Source organism: Bacillus rossius, chromosome 6, assembly GCF_032445375.1.
Source record: "Bacillus rossius redtenbacheri isolate Brsri chromosome 6, Brsri_v3, whole genome shotgun sequence".
Lineage (NCBI taxonomy): Eukaryota > Metazoa > Arthropoda > Insecta > Phasmatodea > Bacillidae > Bacillus > Bacillus rossius.
Window position 1 is genome coordinate 57,567,539 of NC_086334.1, and position 23,463 is coordinate 57,591,001.

General features: G+C 43.0%; 1 protein-coding gene across 1 annotated transcript in view; it reads left to right on the plus strand.

Moving 5' to 3' along the window:
* The window catches only part of LOC134533554 (A disintegrin and metalloproteinase with thrombospondin motifs 2-like), a 79,844-nt gene extending 57,192 nt beyond the window's left edge, over positions 1 to 22,652 (plus strand). The window contains exons 8-17 of the mRNA XM_063371091.1: positions 976 to 1,128; positions 3,694 to 3,807; positions 4,904 to 5,206; positions 7,343 to 7,527; positions 9,672 to 9,793; positions 11,784 to 11,916; positions 14,263 to 14,486; positions 16,945 to 17,207; positions 19,400 to 19,646; positions 22,305 to 22,652. Coding sequence (XP_063227161.1) covers positions 976 to 1,128; positions 3,694 to 3,807; positions 4,904 to 5,206; positions 7,343 to 7,527; positions 9,672 to 9,793; positions 11,784 to 11,916; positions 14,263 to 14,486; positions 16,945 to 17,207; positions 19,400 to 19,646; positions 22,305 to 22,580 — 2,020 coding nt within the window. The 3' untranslated portion in view covers positions 22,581 to 22,652. The remainder of the gene's footprint in view (positions 1 to 975; positions 1,129 to 3,693; positions 3,808 to 4,903; positions 5,207 to 7,342; positions 7,528 to 9,671; positions 9,794 to 11,783; positions 11,917 to 14,262; positions 14,487 to 16,944; positions 17,208 to 19,399; positions 19,647 to 22,304) is intronic.
* The last annotated feature ends 811 nt before the right edge of the window (positions 22,653 to 23,463 follow it).

The following is a 23,463-nucleotide window of genomic DNA, read 5'->3' on the forward strand; positions in this document are numbered from 1 at the left end:
GTAACGTTGGCGGGTGAAGACTCGCCTTAATGATAAGGGATATAAGTTTGAATGATGCTATCTTGTATTCATTAAATTGTAATGCCGTAACAATCATAAAGAGGCGCCCACGTTCCTGAATAATGTTATTTTTAAAAGTAAAATAAATTTTTCCAGTGAAGAGTTTTCAACCACGCTCCTTGAGGTTACCAATAGCTCGCGCTACAACTGTGCTACTAAGCGTCTTGAGAATTTATAAGGATAAAATGTATTATATGCCAGGTTTCTTACATTTTTTTTTCAAAACTTGTGATTCCTTTTTACTATAAATATAATATTTTACCAAATATATTTCAGGGTAGTTTCACTATAATGAAGTTCCATTTGGCAAACCAATGCGTTTGTTATGCCGGGTAATGTTTACGAAAGTGACTATACACTGGTTCATGTTGCTACACATGGGTCCACCATCTTTGTGAAACATTTCCGTTCATCGACTTCCGTTCCATTTCCACGAAATTACTCCTACCCAGTGCCATATACAGAGATCTAAGATGTGTGTACTTCATATATTCCATATGTGCATATTTTCGTCGTTAAAAAAAGGGGGATTGTCTGTAAAGTCGGTTTACGGACGATAATTTTACGTGATAACGTCATAAGAAAACATTGATGAAAAATTGCCTACTTTTTAATTTTAAAATATTATTTACAGTTGTTTCCTAATTTAATTTAAATAATTTGTTTAAATATAATCACGAACAATTAATTAAAAATTAAACCGCCTTAACCTGTTTGATATTATAGAAGATTTTCACGCACGGTGGTTGGCCGGTTCTTGCACGCTCGGCTCAGGCGGAACGTGACAATTTTTCGTGCGTGCAGCCGGCGTTCATCGATTTATAAGACGTTATCGCGTCAAAAAAGTGAAGTTAACAGTGGTAAGTGCATCTAAACATAAGTAAGCTGTGAATGAATGGCCGGCGCGCGGTGCAGGCTGGGGCTGAGCCACGACGGCGACCCGGCCGCGGGCAACGACTGCGGCGAAGAGGCCATGACGGGCAGCGTGATGGCGCCCATGGTGGCCGCCACCTTCCACCGCTTCAGCTGGTCGCGCTGCTCCTACACCGAGTTCCACGACAAGGCCGCGTGAGTGCAGCACCGCCGCGCCTCTCGCGCGGGCTCTTCCTTCTCGCTGTGTGCTCTCCTCTGTGATCTCGTCCCGTGATTGTGGCTTTACCTTCCGGGTAGCCTAAGATGTCCATCAAGTTCTGTCCCTGCCCGAACACGCCCGAATATTCACCTTCGGCCAACCTCGGCTTTACTTATATATATTTATATTTCTCTGTTTATTTTAATGTAGCTATACTAACCTAACCAACCGTCCATAGTGTTTTAAAGTGTTTTAATTTAGCTAACCTAACCGACCACTTTTAATATTTGAATTCATTTTTCCTGCGCAAAAATAAAACAAATCCCGAAATTGGCCGAAAGTGAATTGTTCGGGTGTGATCGGGAATGGCAGAACTTTATGTGCATCTTAGGTCTCCCCTTTACCTACCCTGGCCTGCCCGGGCACACACGCGGTGCGCAGAGCTCCAGGAAAAACAACGCGATTTCAAAACCATTCAATTATCCGAGTGGGGTCTGCTTACGAAAACCATTTAAGAGTTCGCTGAAAGCCGAAAAGTACTTTTAATTTTGGATTAAGTTTTTTAACTGATTTTTAAAAGAGTTAAAATTGCTAAAAACGCATGTTTTCAAAGTAATTTTTAGGCGTAAAACAACCGGTACAGTTTCTTGAAAAAACTTAAGAGACTTGCAAAATACCTTTATCTTCATTTCTCCGCAATATAATTTTACAATCACCGCTAAAATTTCACAGTTATCATGTGACGACGAGAAGACTGCGTGCCAGTCCAGAGCCTTGCGCTTAGAGGCTATACCGCGCTAGAAATACCAGCGAGCGTCGCGCTTATCATCCCGTCTCACTAACACACATACACCCCTGACGAGGCGGGCCCATTAAACCCTATATCTGCTTCATGGGAAGTCTATCATTTGCAATTACCACCATGTTAAATCTGACGTAAAGATACTAATATATTAGTAAATATGAAATTGTTGGAATCTTTTCCTGTAACTTTAGCCCTATTGACCACTGACACTCTTAAGATCCTGGCAAAAGTGTACGAAGATCAAGTTTACGATGTAACTCTAAGATGTTTAGTCATCGCGTTTGTTGCGACGAGTGGGAAAAAAAATTAATTTGGTATTTTTTGGACACATCTGGTGTACCTAACACGTGGTTGATTTGGTCACAAGAACTGAGGAGTTATTTGACTTTATTTTGTTTAACATTACCAAATATAAGAGTTAAAAATTGTGTGTCTGTGTGTGTAACGTTCTGTTAATAAATTTGGCCTGTTGATATCATAAAAGTGGTGTTAGACTAAAGCATGTTGTGCAGTAGTAATTAATTATCATGGTAGTAAACTGTATTATTTTTCACAAAAATCCCTCTTCACACTACCTATCTAACCTCAGAAACTACAGTCCTGCAATAAAAATTATTCACCTCATTCTAATTCGTGTCAACCCCTAAGCTGAGTTCAAGCGCAAGACTAAGGTAATGAGCAAATGAGAGAAAATAATTTCAAATAATCACGTTCAGGTGGTGTTTTAAGAGCCTGCTTGGAGTCAGTCACCTTTCTTCATGTAACTGGATGTATTTTTGGGACGAGTCGCTAAGCATCAAGTTGCCTACGTGTCTCAGGAGGCTGACGCATTCATTCCAGATACTAGTGAGAATTGTACCGTTAAATCGCGGCATCACCCCACGACTTCAGCCTGTCTGAATGGGGAAGTATTACTTCACGCCTTAGAGACCACGGTGGTTGATTGGCTAGGTCATTCACCTCCCACTGAGATTATTACAGCGGTATAACTTGGCTGTTTCATGAGTGGGGAACATGGTGGACGTTGACGTTGGATGGTGGGTTTCCTCGGAGTACTTCCATTCCTCCCAGCCACGCATTCCTCCGATGTTCCATACTCATCAAATCACCCTTCGTCATTTCTAATTATGCCGATGTCGACTACGAGTTAAAGCCTAATTCAGTCACAAATTCCTGTCTGGCATGGTTTGTCGGCCTGGTTTCAAAGGATATTATTAGTGTGCATGTGGCAGAAGCTTCTCTTAGAGAATCACGCAGCCCTGTTGAGTTGAGCAAGGGCTTACGCCGCTATTTCAACTCATGCTCTTCATAACTTCAAACACAGTAGACGTCCATATTCAACCTGGTTTACAATACTAACCAAAACTAAATTGTCGGAAAATTATTATGACAAAATTATTATTTATTTCCCTTGAATATGTAACTTAAATGTTTGATTTATAGTATCAAATAAAAATAAAGGTGACTAAATATGAACAGTAATCAAGGTTAGCCCTTGTGATATTAAGATTATCCTTTGTTTCAACAATTATTTGTATAAAAAACTTGTTCACTATAAATGTTTGACAAATATTTGGTAAATCCAACGATTGTTTTTCTCATTCTCAATAGCTCTGTTCAATGATATATTTTTTTCAACTTTGTGTGGTAGCTACATTATCTTCTTTTATTTATTAAAATACACAAGTAATTATTTTTAATATTCAAATGTTGTATGGCTGTGAAGTTATTTATTGAGGTATTTTCGGTGATCCAGGAACTGGAAATGCCTCCTGAACACTCCTCGCTCAGTGAACGCCACGCACCTGAACTCAACCCTACAAGCCACGTACAGCATGGACGAGCAGTGTCGACTGGAGTTCGGGGACGGGTGCGTCTCACGCAGTGTTGAGTGTTTGCCTTCTTGGGAACTGTGGAATTTCAACATTTTATCACCTCTGACTAACAAGATGAATATTATTCAAAATCATGTGTTATAATATATCCAAAAAAAAGGTGTATGTGAATAAATAAGTATACTCAGCCAAGTAATTTTCTCTAGCAATACACATTGTGTGATAATACCTAATTATAATTTTTGCAACACCTATTTTTTTACCAATTAAACAACTTAGTTTGAACAGAAAATATTACACATGCTCTGACAAAAATATATACTTAAACATATATATATGTAACTATATAATTACTTCTAGATTTTTGGTTGGTAAATATTAAATATGACATTATCTCGTGAAAATATATACAGGATAATTATAAAGTCCGTGAAACATTTAAAAAAATCGGTACAGTGAAATGGCTAAGAATTATGTTAACAAATTATATACCAGGTGAAAGAAAAACTCTCAAAGTTTTTTTTTTTTCACAAGTTATAAATGTTCTATGTGTCCACCTTGCGTCACACGACACACATCTAATCGATAGTCCAATTCTGCCCATACCCGACCCAGAATATCAGGAGTGATGGTAAGAGCAGCTGCTACGATGCGGTATAATTACTACCAAGTGAAATTTTAAAATAAATTGAACAAGGTAACGCTAAGCCTGTTTATCAAGCAATGCTAGCGAGTCCTGACGACGACCAGGGTCTACCTCTCTTTATGAGTCCTATGTGATCCGCCGACAGTCACCCTTCGAACCTCCCCACGCATTGCTTAATCTTCCGCCAATGGGTGTGCGTGTGCTGTGTAGTGTCAGCTACCATGCTCCCCTAACTTATTTTAAGTTACAATTTAAATGGTCAACTTTCCGCTTCAGCTTCTAAAACACACAAAAAAAACAGCAACGTGCAATGCACGTGGGGTTCGTAACGAAACCCGTTTCTAAAATAGCTTTTATTATTTATAAATTGAAATATTTACGTGTTTAAAGGTGTCCTAAAGGTGGATATGTTCAGTTTTCTGGAGGGTTAGTTCCGCACGGTTTGTAACTCGGCGTAACGGGCAGAGCGGTGTGCGCATGCGCAGGTACTCGCTGTGCCGCGTGTTCGAGCTGCCGGAGCCCTGCTCGCACCTGTGGTGCGGCCGCGCCGGCTCCGACGTGTGCAAGACCAAGAAGGGCCCGCCGCTGGAGGGCACGCAGTGCGGCGCGGGTCGCTGGTGCGTGGGCGGCTACTGCGAGCAGGTGGACCCCGGGGTGGTCCCAGGCCGGGACCCCGTGCTGCTCAACCCCCGCCACGGGGGCTGGGGTGCCTGGGGACCATGGGGTCCCTGCTCGCGCTCCTGCGGGCCCGCCGTGCGCTTCCGCTCCCGGCGCTGCGACAACCCCAGGTACTCCTCCTCCACCTCTCTACACTGGTGAAGTGCTGGTCTTACACCACTGGTGCTGCGACAACCCCAGGTACTCCTCCTCCACCTCTCTACACTGGTGACGTTCTGGTCTTACACCACTGGTGCTGCGACAACCCCAGGTACTCCACCCCCACCCTTCTACACTGGTGACGTTCTGGTCTTACACCACTGGTGCTGCGACAATCCCTGGTACTCCACCCCCACCCTTCTACACTGGTGACGTTCTGGTCTTACACCACTGGTGCTGCGACAACCCCAGGTACTCCACCCCCACCCTTCTACACTGGTGACGTTCTGGTCTTACACCACTGGTGCTGCGACAACCCCAGGTACTCCACCCCCACCCTTCTACACTGGTGACGTTCTGGTCTTACACCACTGGTGCTGCGACAACCCCAGGTACTCCACCCCCACCCTTCTACACTGGTGACGTTCTGGTCTTACACCACTGGGGCTGCGACAACCCCAGGTACTCCTCCTCCACCTCTCTACACTGGTGACGTTCTGGTCTTACACTACTGGTGCTGCGACAACCCCAGGTACTCCTCCTCCACCTCTCTACACTGGTGACGTTCTGGTCTTACACCACTGGTGCTGCGACAACCCCAGGTACTCCTCCTCCCCCTCTCTACACTGGTGACGTTCTGGTCTTACACCACTGGTGCTGCGACAACCCCAGGTACTCCTCCTCCACCTCTCTACACTGGTGACGTTCTGGTCTTACACTACTGGTGCTGCGACAACCCCAGGTACTCCTCCTCCACCTCTCTACACTGGTGACGTTCTGGTCTTACACCACTGGTGCTGCGACAACCCCAGGTACTTCTCCTCCACTTCTCTACACTGGTGAAGTGCTGGTCTTACACTACTGGTGCTGCGACAACCCCAGGTACTCCTCCTCCCCCTCTCTACACTGGTGACGTTCTGGTCTTACACCACTGGTGCTGCGATAACCCCAGGTACTTCTCCTCCACCTCTCTACACTGGTGAAGTGCTGGTCTTACACTACTGGTGCTGCGACAACCCCAGGTACTCCTCCTCCCCCTCTCTACACTGGTGACGTTCTGGTCTTACACGACTGGTGCTGCGACAACCCCAGGTACTCCTCCTCCACCTACCTACACTGGTGAAGTGCTGGTCTTACACTACTGGTGCTGCGACAACCCCAGGTACTCCTCCCCCACCTCTCTACACTGGTGAAGTGCTGGTCTTACACCACTGGTGCTGTGACAACCCCAGGTACTTGCCATCCATACCTTAGTGACTAGTTCTAGTCTGAAGCTACTGCCACTGTGACAAACCCAGGTACCTGCCACCTGTACACTTGAGTCGGTGCACACTGTCACTGGCCTTCTGCTACTGTTCTTACGTCAACCCAAGTTATTTGATCTCCCCCTTCTCCCTTGTACACCAGTGATGACGTAGACCTCAGGTACACGAGAAACCTGGTAGAGTGATACTCGTCATCCACTCCCGGTGCTAAGTCAACCCTGGATACTTGCAATCTCCTATCAATACGTTAGTAATTAGTAATAACAGTTTGGTTTTTCTCTATGTTTGATATTGCTGCGATATTCCTTGACAGTTTCTACGCAATTAATTATACGCCCGTATTGAACCGCATTACTGCACATTTTATGTGGCTAAAAGCTGTTTAGTGGATGGACATTGGTACAACAACTAAATACAGTGCACTGTATGCACTATGATTCTTTTCTGGTGTCTACTACCGAGTAAGGAAAACAGTGCAAGTCCTCGGTATTTACATATTTCTGCAGTCTGTGAATCACTTTTATAGGCGCAACTTTTCATACATACTGCAACATAATCCTCGAGGTGAATGTCATCACACTTCAAGACCAGTAACGTACATATTGTCACTCTCAAGACAGAAGTATGACTGTGCATCTTGCATACAATAAATTTGGGGAGTTATAAGAAAGAGTTTCAGGAGGACGCAGTCTGATCTAGTTTAAAGGCAAACACTTGATCCATCAAGAATCCATACGAAAGCACAAAGCAGGAATGCCCTAGTATTCAAGGAACATGGCCAAACTCTGGCCGTTGATAGTTGTAATCATGATAGACAAACAAGTTACTTGCTGCGTGTGTTAGGCCGGAGCACGGTGGCGAGGACTGCCGGGGCCGCGGCGAGGAGATGCAGCTGTGCGCGCACCGCGAGTGTCCCGAGCCGCGCAGGGACTTCAGGGCCGAGCAGTGCCGGCGGCTGCCCGCGCTCGTGCCGCACGCCTTCAGCCGCTGGCTCGCCCACACCTGGCTGCCCCACGAGCCGCCCGCAGGTGCGCTGTTCTTCCTCCTCCTATTCCTCCTCCTCTTCCTCCTCCCTACTGCTTCCCCTCCTCCCCTCATAATCCTCTTCCCCCTATTCTCCCCACTCCTCCTCCCCATACTCCCCACTCAACCCCACCCCACTCCTACAAACTCCTCCTACCCATTCCTCCTCCCCACTCCTAACCACACCACCCCACTCCTCCTCCCCACTCCTCCCCAGCTTACCCCTCTTCACCCCACTCCACTCCACCCCTCCCCTCTTCACCACACTCCTCCTCCCAACTCCTCCTCCCCACTCCACCTCTCCCCACTCCTCCTCTCCACACTCCTCCTTCCCACTCCTACTCCTACTCCTCCTACTCCTCCTTACCCTCCTCCGGGTGTTACAAGCTACTACGTGTTTCAAATTGTCTACGAACATTATCAAGTCTTATTATCAATAACATACGTGACGAACCATGTTTCGTGTTTTTTTTTTTTTTTACAGGAATTAGAATACTAGGAGTAAAAGGGAGTATGAATTTGTTTATATATATATATATATATATATATAAACTTATCAACATGCAGCCACAAACATCAGTTAAGAAACATGGACTTTTGAATATGCTTGTATAAGATAAGCATCCATTAAGTAAGGGGATTTTTTCCAAATTTTTCTTTAGAGTGTTTCTCAATCATAACATGAAACGATAGCAATCAACTTTTTTTATTTTAAATATATATTAAGAAATGGTCAGGGACTATTTTAAAATATATCTTAAAACAAAAATACAAATTCATTGAGGATGAGGTGACGGGCGATATTTAATATGTTTATACCTAGACTGACTTCTTTGAGTTGTTTAGACGAATCAAAAAGAATTCAACATCGAAGCCTACCATAAATTAACGTGTTTGAAGACAAAGTTATAGGAGTAATTTCATTGAAAAATGCTGACTATGAGTGGTAAAATACTTAAATTTTTTGTTCAGGTATCTAGCAGCAAGGGTATGGTTTGAAAAGCCTATGAAACTGACTATATAACAAATCTATACATGTTCTACTTGTTTTTCTTTTTGGCGATTTTATTTCTTTGTAAAAATATTCTTTCTTTGTTCAATTTGGGAACCACGCCTTCTCGCGACAGAGGGAATTAAGCTTTGATATGTTTGGATAATAAAACCGAGATTTATGGAACAAACTATGAAGTAATTTTATGATGGAGGAATAATAATTTCGTAATATCTATAGGTTCTTAATAATCTTTCCATTCTCAAAATTTATAAACTGTTAGTAGAATATTGCTCACATGATAAAGCGGTTGGTTGCTAGGTATGGATTGGTTCCTAAAGCGATATTCGAACACCATTCATAATTTTCATATATGTACGCTTATAATGAAAACGTAAACTTAAAAACTAGTTAACCGAATTAAAAAAATTATTTCAATGTTAAGAAGTTCCTTTATTACAGATATAAAGATCCTATTTTTTTATTATTTGAAAATATATGTATCTGTAAGTTTGGTAACTCAACTCGGAGAAAAATGACCACATTAATAACGTTGAAAAAAGTTGGTAGATATAAGAAACTGTAGCCTTGTCGCACCGGAACTAGCCAACACGTGGTAAACACGTATGTTCGAAAAATTCCATCGCATAAAACTTGCCACTGGACATAATTTTCTGATCCCTATATTCAGTCTGTTGTTATATTTGCCATCATATCAACCCAGTCTTAGTTAAATAAATTTAAATGTCAGATATAAAAAATTAACATAGAAATTTACATTATTTTAGGTATACATTTATATAGTGGTTCTTAATAGAAATCTGGGTACCATGGATTTTTGTATTATAAACTTGTATCTGAGTTAGGAGTATAAAAAATATTTCAGAATTATTAACTTTGTTGCTATTAGAATAAAATTTGACACAGTGATTCCATAGTGTATTATATGAAGTTGCTTAAAACACGTGTTTCGTGGGTATTATTTTCGCACTTTTCCTCTGGAAATGACGTCCATAAATCAGAACATTAAAAAAAAAATAACTTCAAATATATTTAATTTCGAAATTGTATAGTTCAATGATCAGTTTTAACTAATTGTGAACTCCACAGTTAGATACATAAAGCATGTTTCGTGTAATAAGTTGTTTCGTATTTCAGCAAGCAAGAAATGCCAGCTGATCTGTGTGAGCAAGGAGACGAAGAAAGTGTTTGCCACGGGAGAGAACGTGGTGGATGGCACTCGTTGCTCTTATGATGGCGGCACCAACATCTGCATACAGGTCAGCCAACTCAACAACACCGCACTGTCCTATTTAGGTTGCTATTTACTAGCATCCTAGAGCCACAGAGAAGCTGCTGCAGGTGGCGTAACTCACCCTCTCTCTCTCGCTCTCTCCTATCATCACTGAGTGCCCACACACATCTGTAGACAAAAGTCACCTGACTTTCCATTACCAAATTTACAAATTTCCCTGAAAGAAATAAAGACAATCTACATAATTGTACCAGTTCAAAAACAAGATAATAACAACAGCCTTCACATCAAGTTGCATCATCATGTTACATAGGAACAAGGCTCGATGGTGGTCCAAGAGTCAATATAATGGTATGTTTAGTTTTATACTAGTATATGTACCATGTTTTAAATTGCTTCTGAATTTGGCTACAGAGTATTTGCTAGGATGTATTAAATGTTTTTACAATCTATTCTACCTCTTCCGAACCATGTAAATTACTATCATAACAGACCTATATTTTCTAATAGTTACTTCATTGGGTCATTCGGGTACAGCAAGCAAGTAATTTAAAACACTGTAATAATAACTGTGTTACGCCGAGACGTACGAGCTACCGCTCCTATTTAACTGTGCCGTATTGCGCGTCACAGTTTGTGCTGCAGACACTCGTACAGACACATCTGCGTAGCTGCTTTCTAGGAATTAATGCGTGACTTTGTTTAGGAACGTAGTAAGTTTAGTATAATAAGCTCGCCTCCAATACAAACATTAATGACTACAGTAGTGAAATTTAGGAAAGCCAATAATGTTTACAGTAGTACGTTAAGAGTATTATTTATGTGTACAGACGTTTTTGATAAAATATTTATATATTAATACAAATAGTATTTTTTTAATGCGTGGCATAGTTTTGGATACAAATTATTTCTATATCCAAGAAACTGCTCAAGCCATTTGTCAGTGTTTTATAAACTTTCTAAACATATGTATATATAGCATGTTACATTTAATTTGTAAATTATTTCAGTATTTAGCTAGCCCTTGTCCGGTGAAAACATTGCGTTCACATTTAATTATGCTATAAGATATCTGCTAATGTTGTTAATTGGCCCGGCACTTGGATTGTGGGCGGTGTTTGGTTCGAGTTGGTTTTCTCCACGAGTTACGAATATATTTCTAATTTTTGCCAATTGTGTAAGACCGTCAACAAAGTGTCGGAGACGTTACTGGTCTTGTTTTGGAATGACAAGGAAGTTCTAATTGTGCTTAACAACTTCAAATCTTGTGGATAAATATTTTTGCTTCGAAGGAAAAGTTTTACTTTAATTAAAACTGCTAAAAGTGTATTTATTTAGGAGTCACGTATTGTTTTCTAGAAAAAAATGTTCAGTAATCAAAGTTTTTTTTTTATTATTATTGCTGGAATCACACAAGCGGCGATGCAGATATTTCTAACCAATAACGTTCAACACATCAATGACTTTAGCACGACAACAATGGCGGATTCGACAGAGTTCCCGATTGTGTAAATATTTTCTATTTCCTTCTCGTCGCGGGCGCAGCGTTACTAAAATGTTTACCAGAATATTCTTTTTCGAAAGATGGTTAGACTAGTTATCTGATAATTTTATTATTATTCTTGTATTTTAAAGTTTTGTTTATTAAATTTATCAGTGAAATATCTGAAAACTCAGATATTTTTTTTATTACTTGAATTAAATCAACTCCTCTCGCAAACATAAGCGTTGACGGCATTGGCGTAGCTAAGGTGACTGGCGCCCCTGGCCAGACCTGAAAATGGCGCCCCTCTTGGATTAAAACAGAGGGAGGGGGGAGCGTTCAGTAACCGCGAAACCGTCGTGGCAGCGGCCACCCCCCCCCCCCTGCACCGGTGCCCATGGCGCGGGCCATCCCTGCCACCCGCCTGCTACGCCACTGGTTGACGGTTGTTGTACGTTTGGTGCGTACTTAACAGCAAGACACGTGTTGTACCACTGCAGTGCTATGGTGTGAAGTAACTGGTGTTGCGCAGGGCGAGTGCCAGCGGATGGGCTGTGACGGTGTCCTGGACTCGCCCGCCCAGGAGGACTGGTGCGGTCTGTGCGGGGGCAACGGCACCGGCTGTGTCAACGTCACCACCACCTTCCACCGCAAGCTGAGGCGACGTGAGTGCGCGTGTGCTCGCTCACAGCCTTCTTGTCTGTCTGATCGTCTGCTCGGGTGTTCATAAGATCACATACGTTGACACAACAAAAACAGGTCCATGGTTCGAGCCTATTTGCAGCGACGAGCAAATTTCCGGTTATTTCCCGGACATACCATCCACGATAAAAAAGAATGTTTTTTTGGGTCAGATTTTTTCCATGACACCACTCGCTGAACTGAAGGTCACCGTCGTTTTTTTTTCTAGAGTTTATGAGCTCTTGAACCGTGCATGGGGAAACTCACGTACAGGTGATTGATCCTTATGATGCAGTCATGGTCCTCACAGTCAAAGGTCGCCACAGGTTTTTCTCAGTGTTGTACGGTTCTTTCGGATCCTATTTCAGCTGAAAGTGCACGCCGTCACGACACATCTCTAGGTAGGTTATGGAGGTGGCACTGTATGCTGGCGCGAACGATAAAGTACCTTATTTCAGAGTTGTCCATCTGGTATGGCCGAGGGTCTGAAAGGAGTTCCGAGGACCAAGCGGGGTTGACTTAATCTTCTTCCTCCTTGTCGGCCTTGTCATCATCGTTGTCGATGACATCGGGTACGTCCATGTAGTGGACGGCAGGTGTCCGGACCTGCGGCGCGACGCGGGGTAGACTGATGTCGTACCTCGCCCGCAGCTCGTTCAGGATGAGGGGCGCCCACAGGACGTACAGACCAGACGGCGTGGAAGGTATGCCTGAAGCTCTCCGACAGCCCCCTCGATTACGTCCTTCATTGACATGACTGAAGAGCCTCTCGGTGGCGGGGTTTCGAAGAGAAAGTGCAGAAGGCCGCATGCGAGGGCCAGGAAGGCGAGAGAGGGTGATAAAAGCAAGAGTGAAGGAGCTGAGTAAGTAACTTGGGATGAAAAAAAAGGAAGGCAACATTTGCATACATGTAAAGAAATAATGGGGGAAAGGAGGAAAGTAATCAGTTATGCATGAAGAGTGAATAGCGGATCGAGGTCTCTCAAGGGAAGAGAGGGGTAGGAAAGTGTGGGGGTACCTGGAGAAGGCAAATTTTCTGCAGGAGCAGTGCCTATCTGTATTCGTAAGGGGAGAGGTATGGAGATATGGAAATGTGAGAAAGAAGCGAAGATGGTAGAAAGGAGGGTTTGATGGGGAGAAAGGCAGCTGGGCCGGGTGGGATAGGGAACAGCCACCTCAAGTTGGGAGTAAGGAGATATGCAGATACCCAACAATGATGTTTGAGTAATCCTTGGCGGAAATAAAGTTGACAAAGCAGTGTAAATAAGAAGTAGTTGTGTCAAAATACAAGGTATAAGGCAAATCCGGCAAATTACAGGCCAGCCAGCTTGATGTCCAGTGTAGGAACGCTAATGGAGAGGCTGGTGGGAAGGTATGTGGTTGAGGAAATGAATGAAAGGGTGGGTGGACGATAGTCAGCATGATTTCAGGAGAGGGTTTTCGTGTGAAATGCAGATAGCAGAATTGCTGGAAGATCTTGTTTTAAGCTGGAAACAGGGGGAAGCAGATGGGTGCAATTTTCATTATTTTCATGAAGTGTTCTATAAAGTTCAGCAGCACAAGGTGCTAATGGGGAAGGTAGGGTTGTTGGTAAAGGATAATGGGTAGTAAATTAGGTAGGAGACCTCCTTAGTGATAGAAAAGAGAGGATGAGGGTGGGAGAGAAAAGTTATGAAGAGGGGTAAGTGCTGTAAGGACTGCCACAAGGGAGTGTGCTGGGGCCCCTGTTTTTCACGATAATGATGAAAGATATAGGAGATGTAATGTAGGCTAGGATGAGAATGCTTGCAGACGATTGTGTGGTGTATTAGGTAGTGGAGGAAGGGGTACACCTACAGGGGAATCTGTTCAGGCTAGAACGATGGGCAGATGATAATGGGATGTCGCTGAATATTGGAAAGACACAAGAAAGAGGAAAGTAACCAAGGAAGTTTATAGCTGGAAGGGGCAGGGGATAAAGGAGGCAGAAGAGTATAAGTACCTGGATGTGACCCTGCAAAATAAACTAAATTAAACTTCGACGGGCAAAACGGGTTCAACGGTTGGTGAGTAAGGGGAAGAGGGCACTGTGGTTGCTTGGCAGAACGCTTCAAGGAGCAGGGAGGAGGGTAAGGGAGAAGGCACACTCCACCTTGGTCAGGCCAATAATCAAGTACCTATGTGGCAGTCATCTGGAATCTCCACCTAGTGGCAGACATAGGAGAGCTGGAGAAGGTGCAGCGGGTGATGTGTATGTGGAGGTGAAGAGAAGGGCAAGAGAGTGAAATGCAGGTTGAGCTGGGGTTGAGAAGCAGGGTGGGAACGTGATGCGGGGACCGGTCGGCCCACAGAGGTGACGCGGGTGGCGGTGCTGCCGCGCCTGGCGAGGAACGTGCGGCTGGAGGTGGACGGCGAGGTGGGCCTGCTGCTGAGGGACCGGCGGCGCGGCAAGCAGTACTCCCTGGACGGCGAGGCGAGCCTCGTGGTGGAGGGCGCGCGCTTCCACCACCTGCCCGGGGCGGGCCGCCACGCGCTCTGGGCCGCCGGGCCCTTGCTGCAGGAGCTGGTGCTGTCGGTGAGTCGCTAGCAGCGCGCGCCCAGGGCAACTACGAGAGTTCAGCGGCGACCGTAACATTATAGGGAACAGAAGTGAAGGTGAACGTGAAATGCAACGCCCTCGAGTGCTGTACCGTGAGTGTTTCATGCCTGAAATTATTCTGAAATCAACGAGTTTTAGCTATTTCTTCTCTTCTTAAATACAATACAAAAATGACACAGAAACAGTCACTCATCCGCCCTTAGTGTTTTCTTATAAAAAAAATCTTAAAAAGAGACCACAGATATCTTGAGAAGTTTTCAAATCACATGCTTTTTTTTTTTTAAAGCTCTCCGCGCCATTTGTTTGCTCTGGTAGGCGAGGCCCTTAACAGGCCTGACCTACCTGGCGTTATTCATTGCCTACTTCTTTTTTTCACAAACAATTAAGCAGTTATAACGACAGTGGCATGCATATCTAGTGCAGTCATTTCCTCGCTATACAAATACTAACTAGGCTTTAACCTCCAACTCTATTATTTTATCGTATGAAAGTGTGTGTGTATCTGCTGGAAAACAGTTTCGTAGATAATAAATTAGAAAGTATTCAGTTACAACAGTGTGAAAATGCCAATTTCGGCCATATTTATGAATCTAATTAAAAGTGACCAAATGCCTTGAAAGTCGGCATTCCGTGTGGTCTAAAAATTTGTTTGTATATTTTTAGAAAAATGGTTACAAATACGATTGGTAGTTACTTTAAATACGTGTATTTAAAACACCGCACGTCACAGGTACGCGCTAGGTGGCAAAAAAACCTTAAGAGGCCACTCCAGTGTTTCAGGGACACTACGCAACCCGCGTTAACCTCATAACATTCAATGCTATTTTCATTTTGCTTATAACTAATTAACTAATATAGATTTCTAAATGATTCTTGTTTGATATGTAAGACAACGATGCTCTTATCAAAGCCCCTTTCTTCAAAAACGTGCATAAATTATTGTTCAAACCTAGACAATACACTTATGCATATTAGTAAAGATTAGTATAAAACCATAATTTATGCACGTTTTTTGAAGAAAGAGGCTTTGATAAGAGCATCGTTGTCTTACATATCAAGCAAGCATCATTTCGAAATCTATATTAGTTAATTAGTATTAAGCAAAATGAAAATAACATTGAATCTTATGAGGTTAACGCGGGTTTCGTAGTGCCCCTGAAACACTGGAGTGGCCTCTTAAGGTGGGGTCATGCACACCATGTTGAGTTTCTTTTCATTTTCTCTTTACGGATAGCAGTGTTTATAAAAGGGTGTCTCCTGCTACCTAGTTCCAGGTGAGTAATGAGAATTGTCGCCCGCCATATTGTATTATGTCAAATTTCCTCAATACTCCTCAAAAAGAAAAACTAAAACATTTCTATAAATATTCCTATTGAGAGGGAAATATCCTATTTGTAAAGAAAATTTCCCAAATATTCCTGTAAAATGTCAAAAGCTTTAAAATTCCTAAAAGCTGCTCAAGACTCCTAAAAGCAAGCCGCCCTTAGTCGCTAAGATTAGGACCTTGACCTCGGTCACCACGGTTGCATTTTTCGTTATGGTCGCCATCTTAAAAATCCGTAATTATTATCAGTTTTAATAGAAAACAATTTTAAATTTATAAAAAAAATATATTTAATAAAACGTGAAGTCCTCGGTTAAAACCCTGTGACATTTGACTGTCTTTTAATAAATGATTTGTGTACTCTAGCGGGTGAAAATTAAACTAACATGTGAGCAGTGTCTTCGAGCAGACGAATACAAGATGGCCATAATGACGCCATACTGGATGATGTAATATCTATCTTGGAATTAGTGGTGTCAGTTCAGTCTGCCTGTTGCTTCTCTAAAGAAAGGATTCGTCGCCATCTTTAATCTAATGATATTTACCGGGGATTGAAATTAGGACTTCATGTATTATTAAAATTTTATTAGTTTTTTTTATATAAATTTTAAATTCCTTCTATTAGAGTGGATAATAATTACAGAATTTCCAAATGGCGGCCTTAACAAAAAAAATGCAACTGTGGCGGGCCGAGTTCAAGGTTATGATCTCAGCGGCTTTTAATGGTCTTACGCCGTTTTTTGGGAATTTTCAAGCCGTTGACATTTTTCAGGAATGGAATCGGGAAATTTCCCCAAAAAGGGAAATCTACCCTAGAAAAAGGAAATTTTCTGGGAATTCTGAGGAATTTTGAAACACATAATTGGCCGCCGTGACATCACAATACAAGATGGTGGCCGACAATCCTCTATCCTCAATCCTCATCCTGGACCCTGTAGTATGAACCCCTTTTATATCTACTATTGATAGTTAAAGGGTATTTTTAATGTAAATGAAACACCATACCTCTTTAATTTGTTGTTCTGTGTCAAATATTTCCAACAGATATTTACTACTGATGGGTGTTTGTAATTGTCATCACTCGCAATGATATACACCCGGCTGACGCAGGTGGTGGTGGCGGCGGGGGACCCGGCAGACGCGGAGGTGCGCTGCACGGGCAGCTACACGGTGCGGCGGCAGCAGGAGGCGGCGGCGCGGCGCTACGTGTGGGCGGAGGGCGGCTGGGGGCCATGCTCGCGCAGCTGCGGCGGCGGCCGGAGGCAGCGCACCGCCGCCTGCCGGGACACGCACACGGGCCGCCTGGCGCCGCGCGGCCGCTGCTCGCTGCTGACCAAGCCGGCGCCCGCGGCCGCCCGCTGCAACACCTTCAGGTCAGCGCCCTGCCGGCCAGGGCCGTGTTCACGCGCAGGCTGTCTGGGCCCGCACCACACACGACACCGAAGAAAAAAAATGATGCTGCGATTTGGATCTTCTTATATTCTTAAAATACGCGTCGACATAGTGTCCAGTTGTTTTGTGTGGATTAATTGCGCCGAACTAAACTCTTCTGCATAAATAAAATTTTCGATGATTTTCATTGGTTTTGGTGTCACTTAATTCCTTAACCTCTAAATACTGGTTGGTTAAACTGTCTAGTTTAATAATAAACTTTTTTTTTCAAAACAGAAAATTCATCAAAAATATGAGTTTGATAGGTCAATTAAAATAAACTACCCACCCAGACCCAGGCAAGAGGCACCCACTGTTTCACTGGAATGCTATACTTAATATATACCCCCCCCCCCTCGTTTACCCCTTAGAGAGGGCCCGCACCACAGACTCAGCCTAGGGGCCCACAGGCAATAAATCCGGCCCAGCTACTGGCATCGCACAAGAGTCCACAAGCCAGTCAACCGTCACGAACGTTTGTTGCGCCATTAGATTTCAAGCGTGATCTCGATCACATTCCCGTTCCCTTTGTGGCTTGGTCGCCGAACCAAGATCATTGGTACCGACTACCGAGGTACCTGGCGGTCCATGAGTAATGATCTCGAGCGAGATCAGACATGTCCCGAATTTTAACAGAGTTCAGGCATAATAATTAGATAATGGTAACTAAATTTCAGATCATATTTCATAAAGGTATCGAAAAAGTCCTGCGTTTTTCAGCATTGCAATCACAATCCACTTGTCCTACATGTATTAAGTGTTTGTAAAGCTGTTATTTTAGTTTATTGCTTTAATAATTTTTTTTTTATTTCGTTTCAGTTACTTTTATCCTAATTAGAGGCTTTTTTCAGCGAAACCATTTCATATCTCAGACTCTTTTGTTTAGCAACAGCTTTTTCAACGCCGATATGTTTTTCAGTCGTAGATAAATGTCATAAGAGACGAGGCAGTGATTACATGAGCGCTTATATTGTGGCGACAACGTAAACCAATTGCTTATCATGACCCAGTCGATTATAAGAACTTCGTATGCTTTTAACATTCCTTGTTGATTGTTATTTATACAGTATGCATATAAGCTTTTGTATTTAATAAAAAATAATTTAGCTAACCAAAGAAAGACGATACAATTTAAAATGGTGGGATTTTCTGGAATACAAAATAGCAGAAATTTCTAGTAAATTCCCAGTAAATTTTGTAGTAAATGGCAGTTAAGATTTTCGAGGTGAAGTTAATTGAAGGTCAAGGTCGACCAAGACGGGGACAGGACATACAATCCCAGATGGTGTCCCGGCACTGACACCGCCTCCTGCCGCAGCAGGACCTATCATAAACTGCTCACATACTGCTCGCACACTGCTCACACACTGCTAACACACTGCTCACACACTACTCACACACTGCTCGCACACTGCTCGCACACTGCTCGCACACTGCTCGCACACTGCTCGCACACTGCTCGCACACTGCTCGCACACTGCTCGCACACTGCTCACACACTGCTCACACACTGCTCACACACTGCTCACACACTGGCTCGCCTGCCGGAGAACTGCTGGCTGACGTCTCCACACACAGTCAGTGCACGTCTCTGGTGGTGGGGAGGCCAGCTACTGGACCAGTCGCCAGTCGCACCACAGTCCACTGATCCAACCATCATTCCGCTGAATGTTGCTCCAACATGTCTCGAGGAGACTGGACGATCTTCGCTCGCGACAACTCAAGTTCACACGTTTTCAGTCTGTGGCAACCGGTGGAAGTAGTAGCGAAGGAATGCTAGAAGCATATGTATTGTTGGGCTGGAACGATCCGAAGTTGTTTAACATTGGAATTTTGCCTTTATTTGTGGGGGTATATTACCCATTAAGGGAATTTAAAAACCATACCTTAGTGTTTCGTGTCAGTGCTATTAATAAACATCAAATACTTCACTATATGTACAGCCAATAATTTTTTTCTTTTCATTAATTCCGTTGTATTATCTGTGCTTTAGCAGAGCTAAGTTTCTATAAATTAAAAGCTATAAAAATGCGAAGAGCGTGGAAACTGTTGAAACCAAGATGGCGTCTCTCGTGTTTCCTATCGCTCCCAGAGAGGTTGACCTACATGAGCGCATTGCTCGGTGTGCTGGCAGCTGCGAGTTCCACTGGCGCCCGGGGCCCTGGGAGCACTGCAGCGCGACGTGCGGCTCCCGCGGCTCACAGTCCCGCGAGGTGTTCTGCGTGCACGGGCCCGCCAGCACATCGCCTGGGGAGAACCCGGAGCCGTGGAGGGGCGCCGCGGACCCCCGGCTCTGCGCCGCCGCCCCCAGGCCCCCGGCGGAGCGGCCTTGCAACCGGGAGCCGTGCCCCGTGCGGTGGCTGCCCGGCGAGTGGTCGCAGGTTGTATTGTATGTCGCGGGCCATATTCGCAATAAAATATTGTACTTTAATGTATGTTTTCTTGGGTAAATCACTATTGTTAAACAGTGTTATGTGAGTATTGTTTTAGCTGTGCAAAAATTATAATTTTTCTGGTATACTTATTGGTTTTCACGCTTTAGCTTCACATTGTAATTATTTGTCACGAATTATTATTTCACTAACTAAATCACACACCGTATTATAATTATGAGTCCACGAGCGTGTAAATATGTTAAGTCTAACTAAGAATATGCTAGTTAAAAAAAATTCATACAAATCCCGTACATAGAATATTGATTGCTTTTATTAATTAAGAATTACTGATTAATCAATAATTTTGATATCTGGAACAGTTATTTTGAAGTAATACGTGGTACCTTCCCTGCGATCTTTGCAAAACCTCTGTGCTGTGTGTTGTGATACTGTTGTAATAGTTCTAAAATCTGTGTTTCGTTCCGGGTATCCGAAAGAAAATTACGTTGTTTCATTATGATGAAGTTAGATGCCCTGTCATATTGTCAAATTTTTGCTTCAAACACCTTCCAATATATTGTGTCAAATTAAGTTTGGAGGGTTGTGACATTACAAAAAACGTCACAAGTACAACTTTTTTTTTTGGCAAGTTAAATGACTTTAAGAATCAACAAAATATTTTTGAATAAAGGACTGGTTTATGTTGAATGTTGTATGCGACTGGCCAATAAAAACGTGCCTGGGGGAAAACGAAAGTTTGACATCCATTTCCGTCACAACGATTCTTTAAAATGACGAAGTATGGCGATTAAGGAGATTATAAAATTTGAATAACTAAAATAATGGTAATATGCTAGTCGTATGTACGCAAAAACGTTTTATGTAAATGAAATAATGTTTGTATAACTTTGAATAATCGCTCATTGTTTATTTCACTATGCAACGAATATTATTGCAATTTAGATTTATATACATTCAAATTATTTAAAAGTCCAAAAATATATTAACAAGTTCAATTCCGTCCAGCACTGTTTAGTTTCAAAGTTGAGAATAAAATTGAAAAGTCCGAGATAGCGCAGACCCAAAATAAACTTTGATAGTGTGACATGGATTTTAGGTTATATGTCTCAGCAATAGCAAACTGCAAGGGCACTTCTTTCATGCAGTGGAGGTGTTGCAGCCAGAGTACAGGCGGTGCTCGTCGCTCTGGCGGTCATGCAGTCTCTCAGCATTAGATGTTCCGGCCCGCGAAGGCATTGAGCGCCCACTCTCTGACATGCGCACACCACCACGCATCACGAACGCGAACGGGGACGCAACACAACGCCGAAATACCACAACGCCGAAATACCACAACGCCGAAATACCACAACGCCGAAATACCACAACGCCGAAATACCACAACGCCGAAATGCCAAAAGCCAAATTACCACAACGCCGAAATACACTAACGCCGTAAAATGTAATTGCAGGACTGCCACAAAAGTTAGGTTAGGTTAGACTAGGTTAGGTTAGACTAGGTTAGGTTAGACTAGGTTAGGTTAAACTAGGTTAGACTAGGTTAGGTTAGACTAGGTTAGGTTAGGTTAGGCTAGGATAGGCTATGTTAAGTTAGGTTAGGTTATATTATGCTAGGTTAGGTTAGGTAAGGTTAGGTTTGATTTTGGTATTTCGGCATTAAGGTACATTTAAGAAACACACACAAATTCATTCAGTTGTTATTTCGGCGTTGTGGACAATTTTGACATTCGGCATTGTGGTAACGATCCGTCACGAAATTGACTCTCTCTGTGGCTCCGACGATCAGCTCCACACTCGGGCGCCGCTCATGCACAAAGCGCACCACTCACACATCCCAAAAAACAAAACACCGGAATTCTGGTATGAGTCCCAGCACAGGGTAACACACCCACGCACACACTTCTAGTACACTTCCGGTACGCCGTTCATGAGTTGGTGACACCCCTACTCTATTTTTCAAACATATAAAAACATACAAAAATATTTTTGTTAAAAATGACCATATTTTTTAGACAAAAAAAACAAAAAAAAATACAATAGTTTTACCAAAACAGAAACAAGCGACGTTTCGGGAACTGCTATCTGCTCCCGTCCTCAGGCAGAGACGCACATGGTACGGAAGCACAGGTGTCTTTTCGTTTTGTCGTGTTTTTGTCTCGTATCAAATGTTGTGCTGAATTATTTTGGTTTCAATATTTTTGTGTTGTCATCATTTGTGGGTCTTTTTTTTTCGTTCTCTTAGTACTTTTTTCTTTGTTTTTTCTTTGTTTGTTGACCATATTCCTGTTTCGGAATATTTTGTGGTGTTCATATCCTTGTTGACAACAGCAATTGTTTGCTTAATTTTGTGTGTTTTTTGTCTTTCTTGGGTATTTTTATTTATTTATTTTATTTATTAGTTTTTCTTCAACAGAAAAAGTTCTTAGCAATGGTGTATGTCCAAAAACTTACATCAAGTCATGCACTCCCATTGCACAAATCTTTTAAAGATAACTCTGAAAAGGGTTGAAAAGTGTTGGAAAGTGTTGGAAAGTGTTGGAAAGTGTTGGAAAGTGTTGGAAAGTGTTGGAAAGTGCTGGAAAGTGTTGGAAAGTGCTGGAAAGTGTGGGAAAGTGTTGAAGAGTGAGTTCGGGCGGTGCGCAGTGCTCGGCGAGCTGCGGCGTGGGCGTGGAGATGCGCGAGTTCCGCTGCCCGGCGCCGCGCGGGGAGCCCTTGTTCGACTGCGGCGCCTCCCCGCCCGACCAGCAGCGCGCCTGCCGGGGTCGCCGGCGCACGGACCCCCTGTGCCAGCCGGCGGGGGGCGCCTGCCCACGCGACGCCTCCAGGTACTGCCGGCTCACGTCCCTGCTGGGCCGCTACTGCGCCGTGCCCGGCTACCGCCGCCTCTGCTGCAGGACCTGCCGCCGCCTCATGGAGTGACTTCACTCTTCTGCACCTTCCGTCTGGAACCGTTTCTCAACCACGTTTGGCTAATAAAGAATGTAGTGCATTACCTACATTTGTTTACTGTTGTCATTTTATTATTTTCTATATTTCTGTAGCTTCATTAAACTATCCTTAACGTTTACGTAATTTTTGTTCATGCTCCATAACTTATATTTGTACTTTCGCAGCTTTTGTACCTACTTTTTAATTCTTAAATATGTGTTGGGGATATCTTTTTTATAAGTGGAAACTGTTTGACCACTTTAGTTTCCCTTGCGAAAACCCCATATCTCGCTAAGGCAGAGTGGTGCTCTTGCATGCATTTTTACAGCTAAGAATGGTTGGTAGTGTGGACACATCTAAGATGGAGTTTTAATCAATTTTTTACTAATCACCAGGCCGTGTTTTTCCTAGAGGTAACCTGCAAAGTCTACAAAACTTCCAGTTCCATTTAGTTGCATTGCCTGATTAAATGTAAATATAAAATTATGATGGAATATATTCTGACACAACAGACATATCTCGATTATTTTAGGTGCAGAATATTTGAAAACAAATTAAGCATCGACTAAACATCTATCAAATTGTCATAGAAAAAAGCAATCTTGGCATTTAAAAACATATTTTATAGAAAAATTTAATGACATTGGAACACCTACTGGATTCCAACTTCTATCTAGAATCTAGGTAAACATATCTGATAAAGTACTTTGGCTACCAATTTTTTTTTATTTTGATGTTCAATGAAATTACACTTAACCACCCTCGTTTGAAATCATTTAAATTAAAGATCATTGGAAATTTAAGTCAGACTTTCAGATCTTGTCTTAAGTGAAACAAAATAAATATGTTTTACATTATTGTTGCAAAACACATC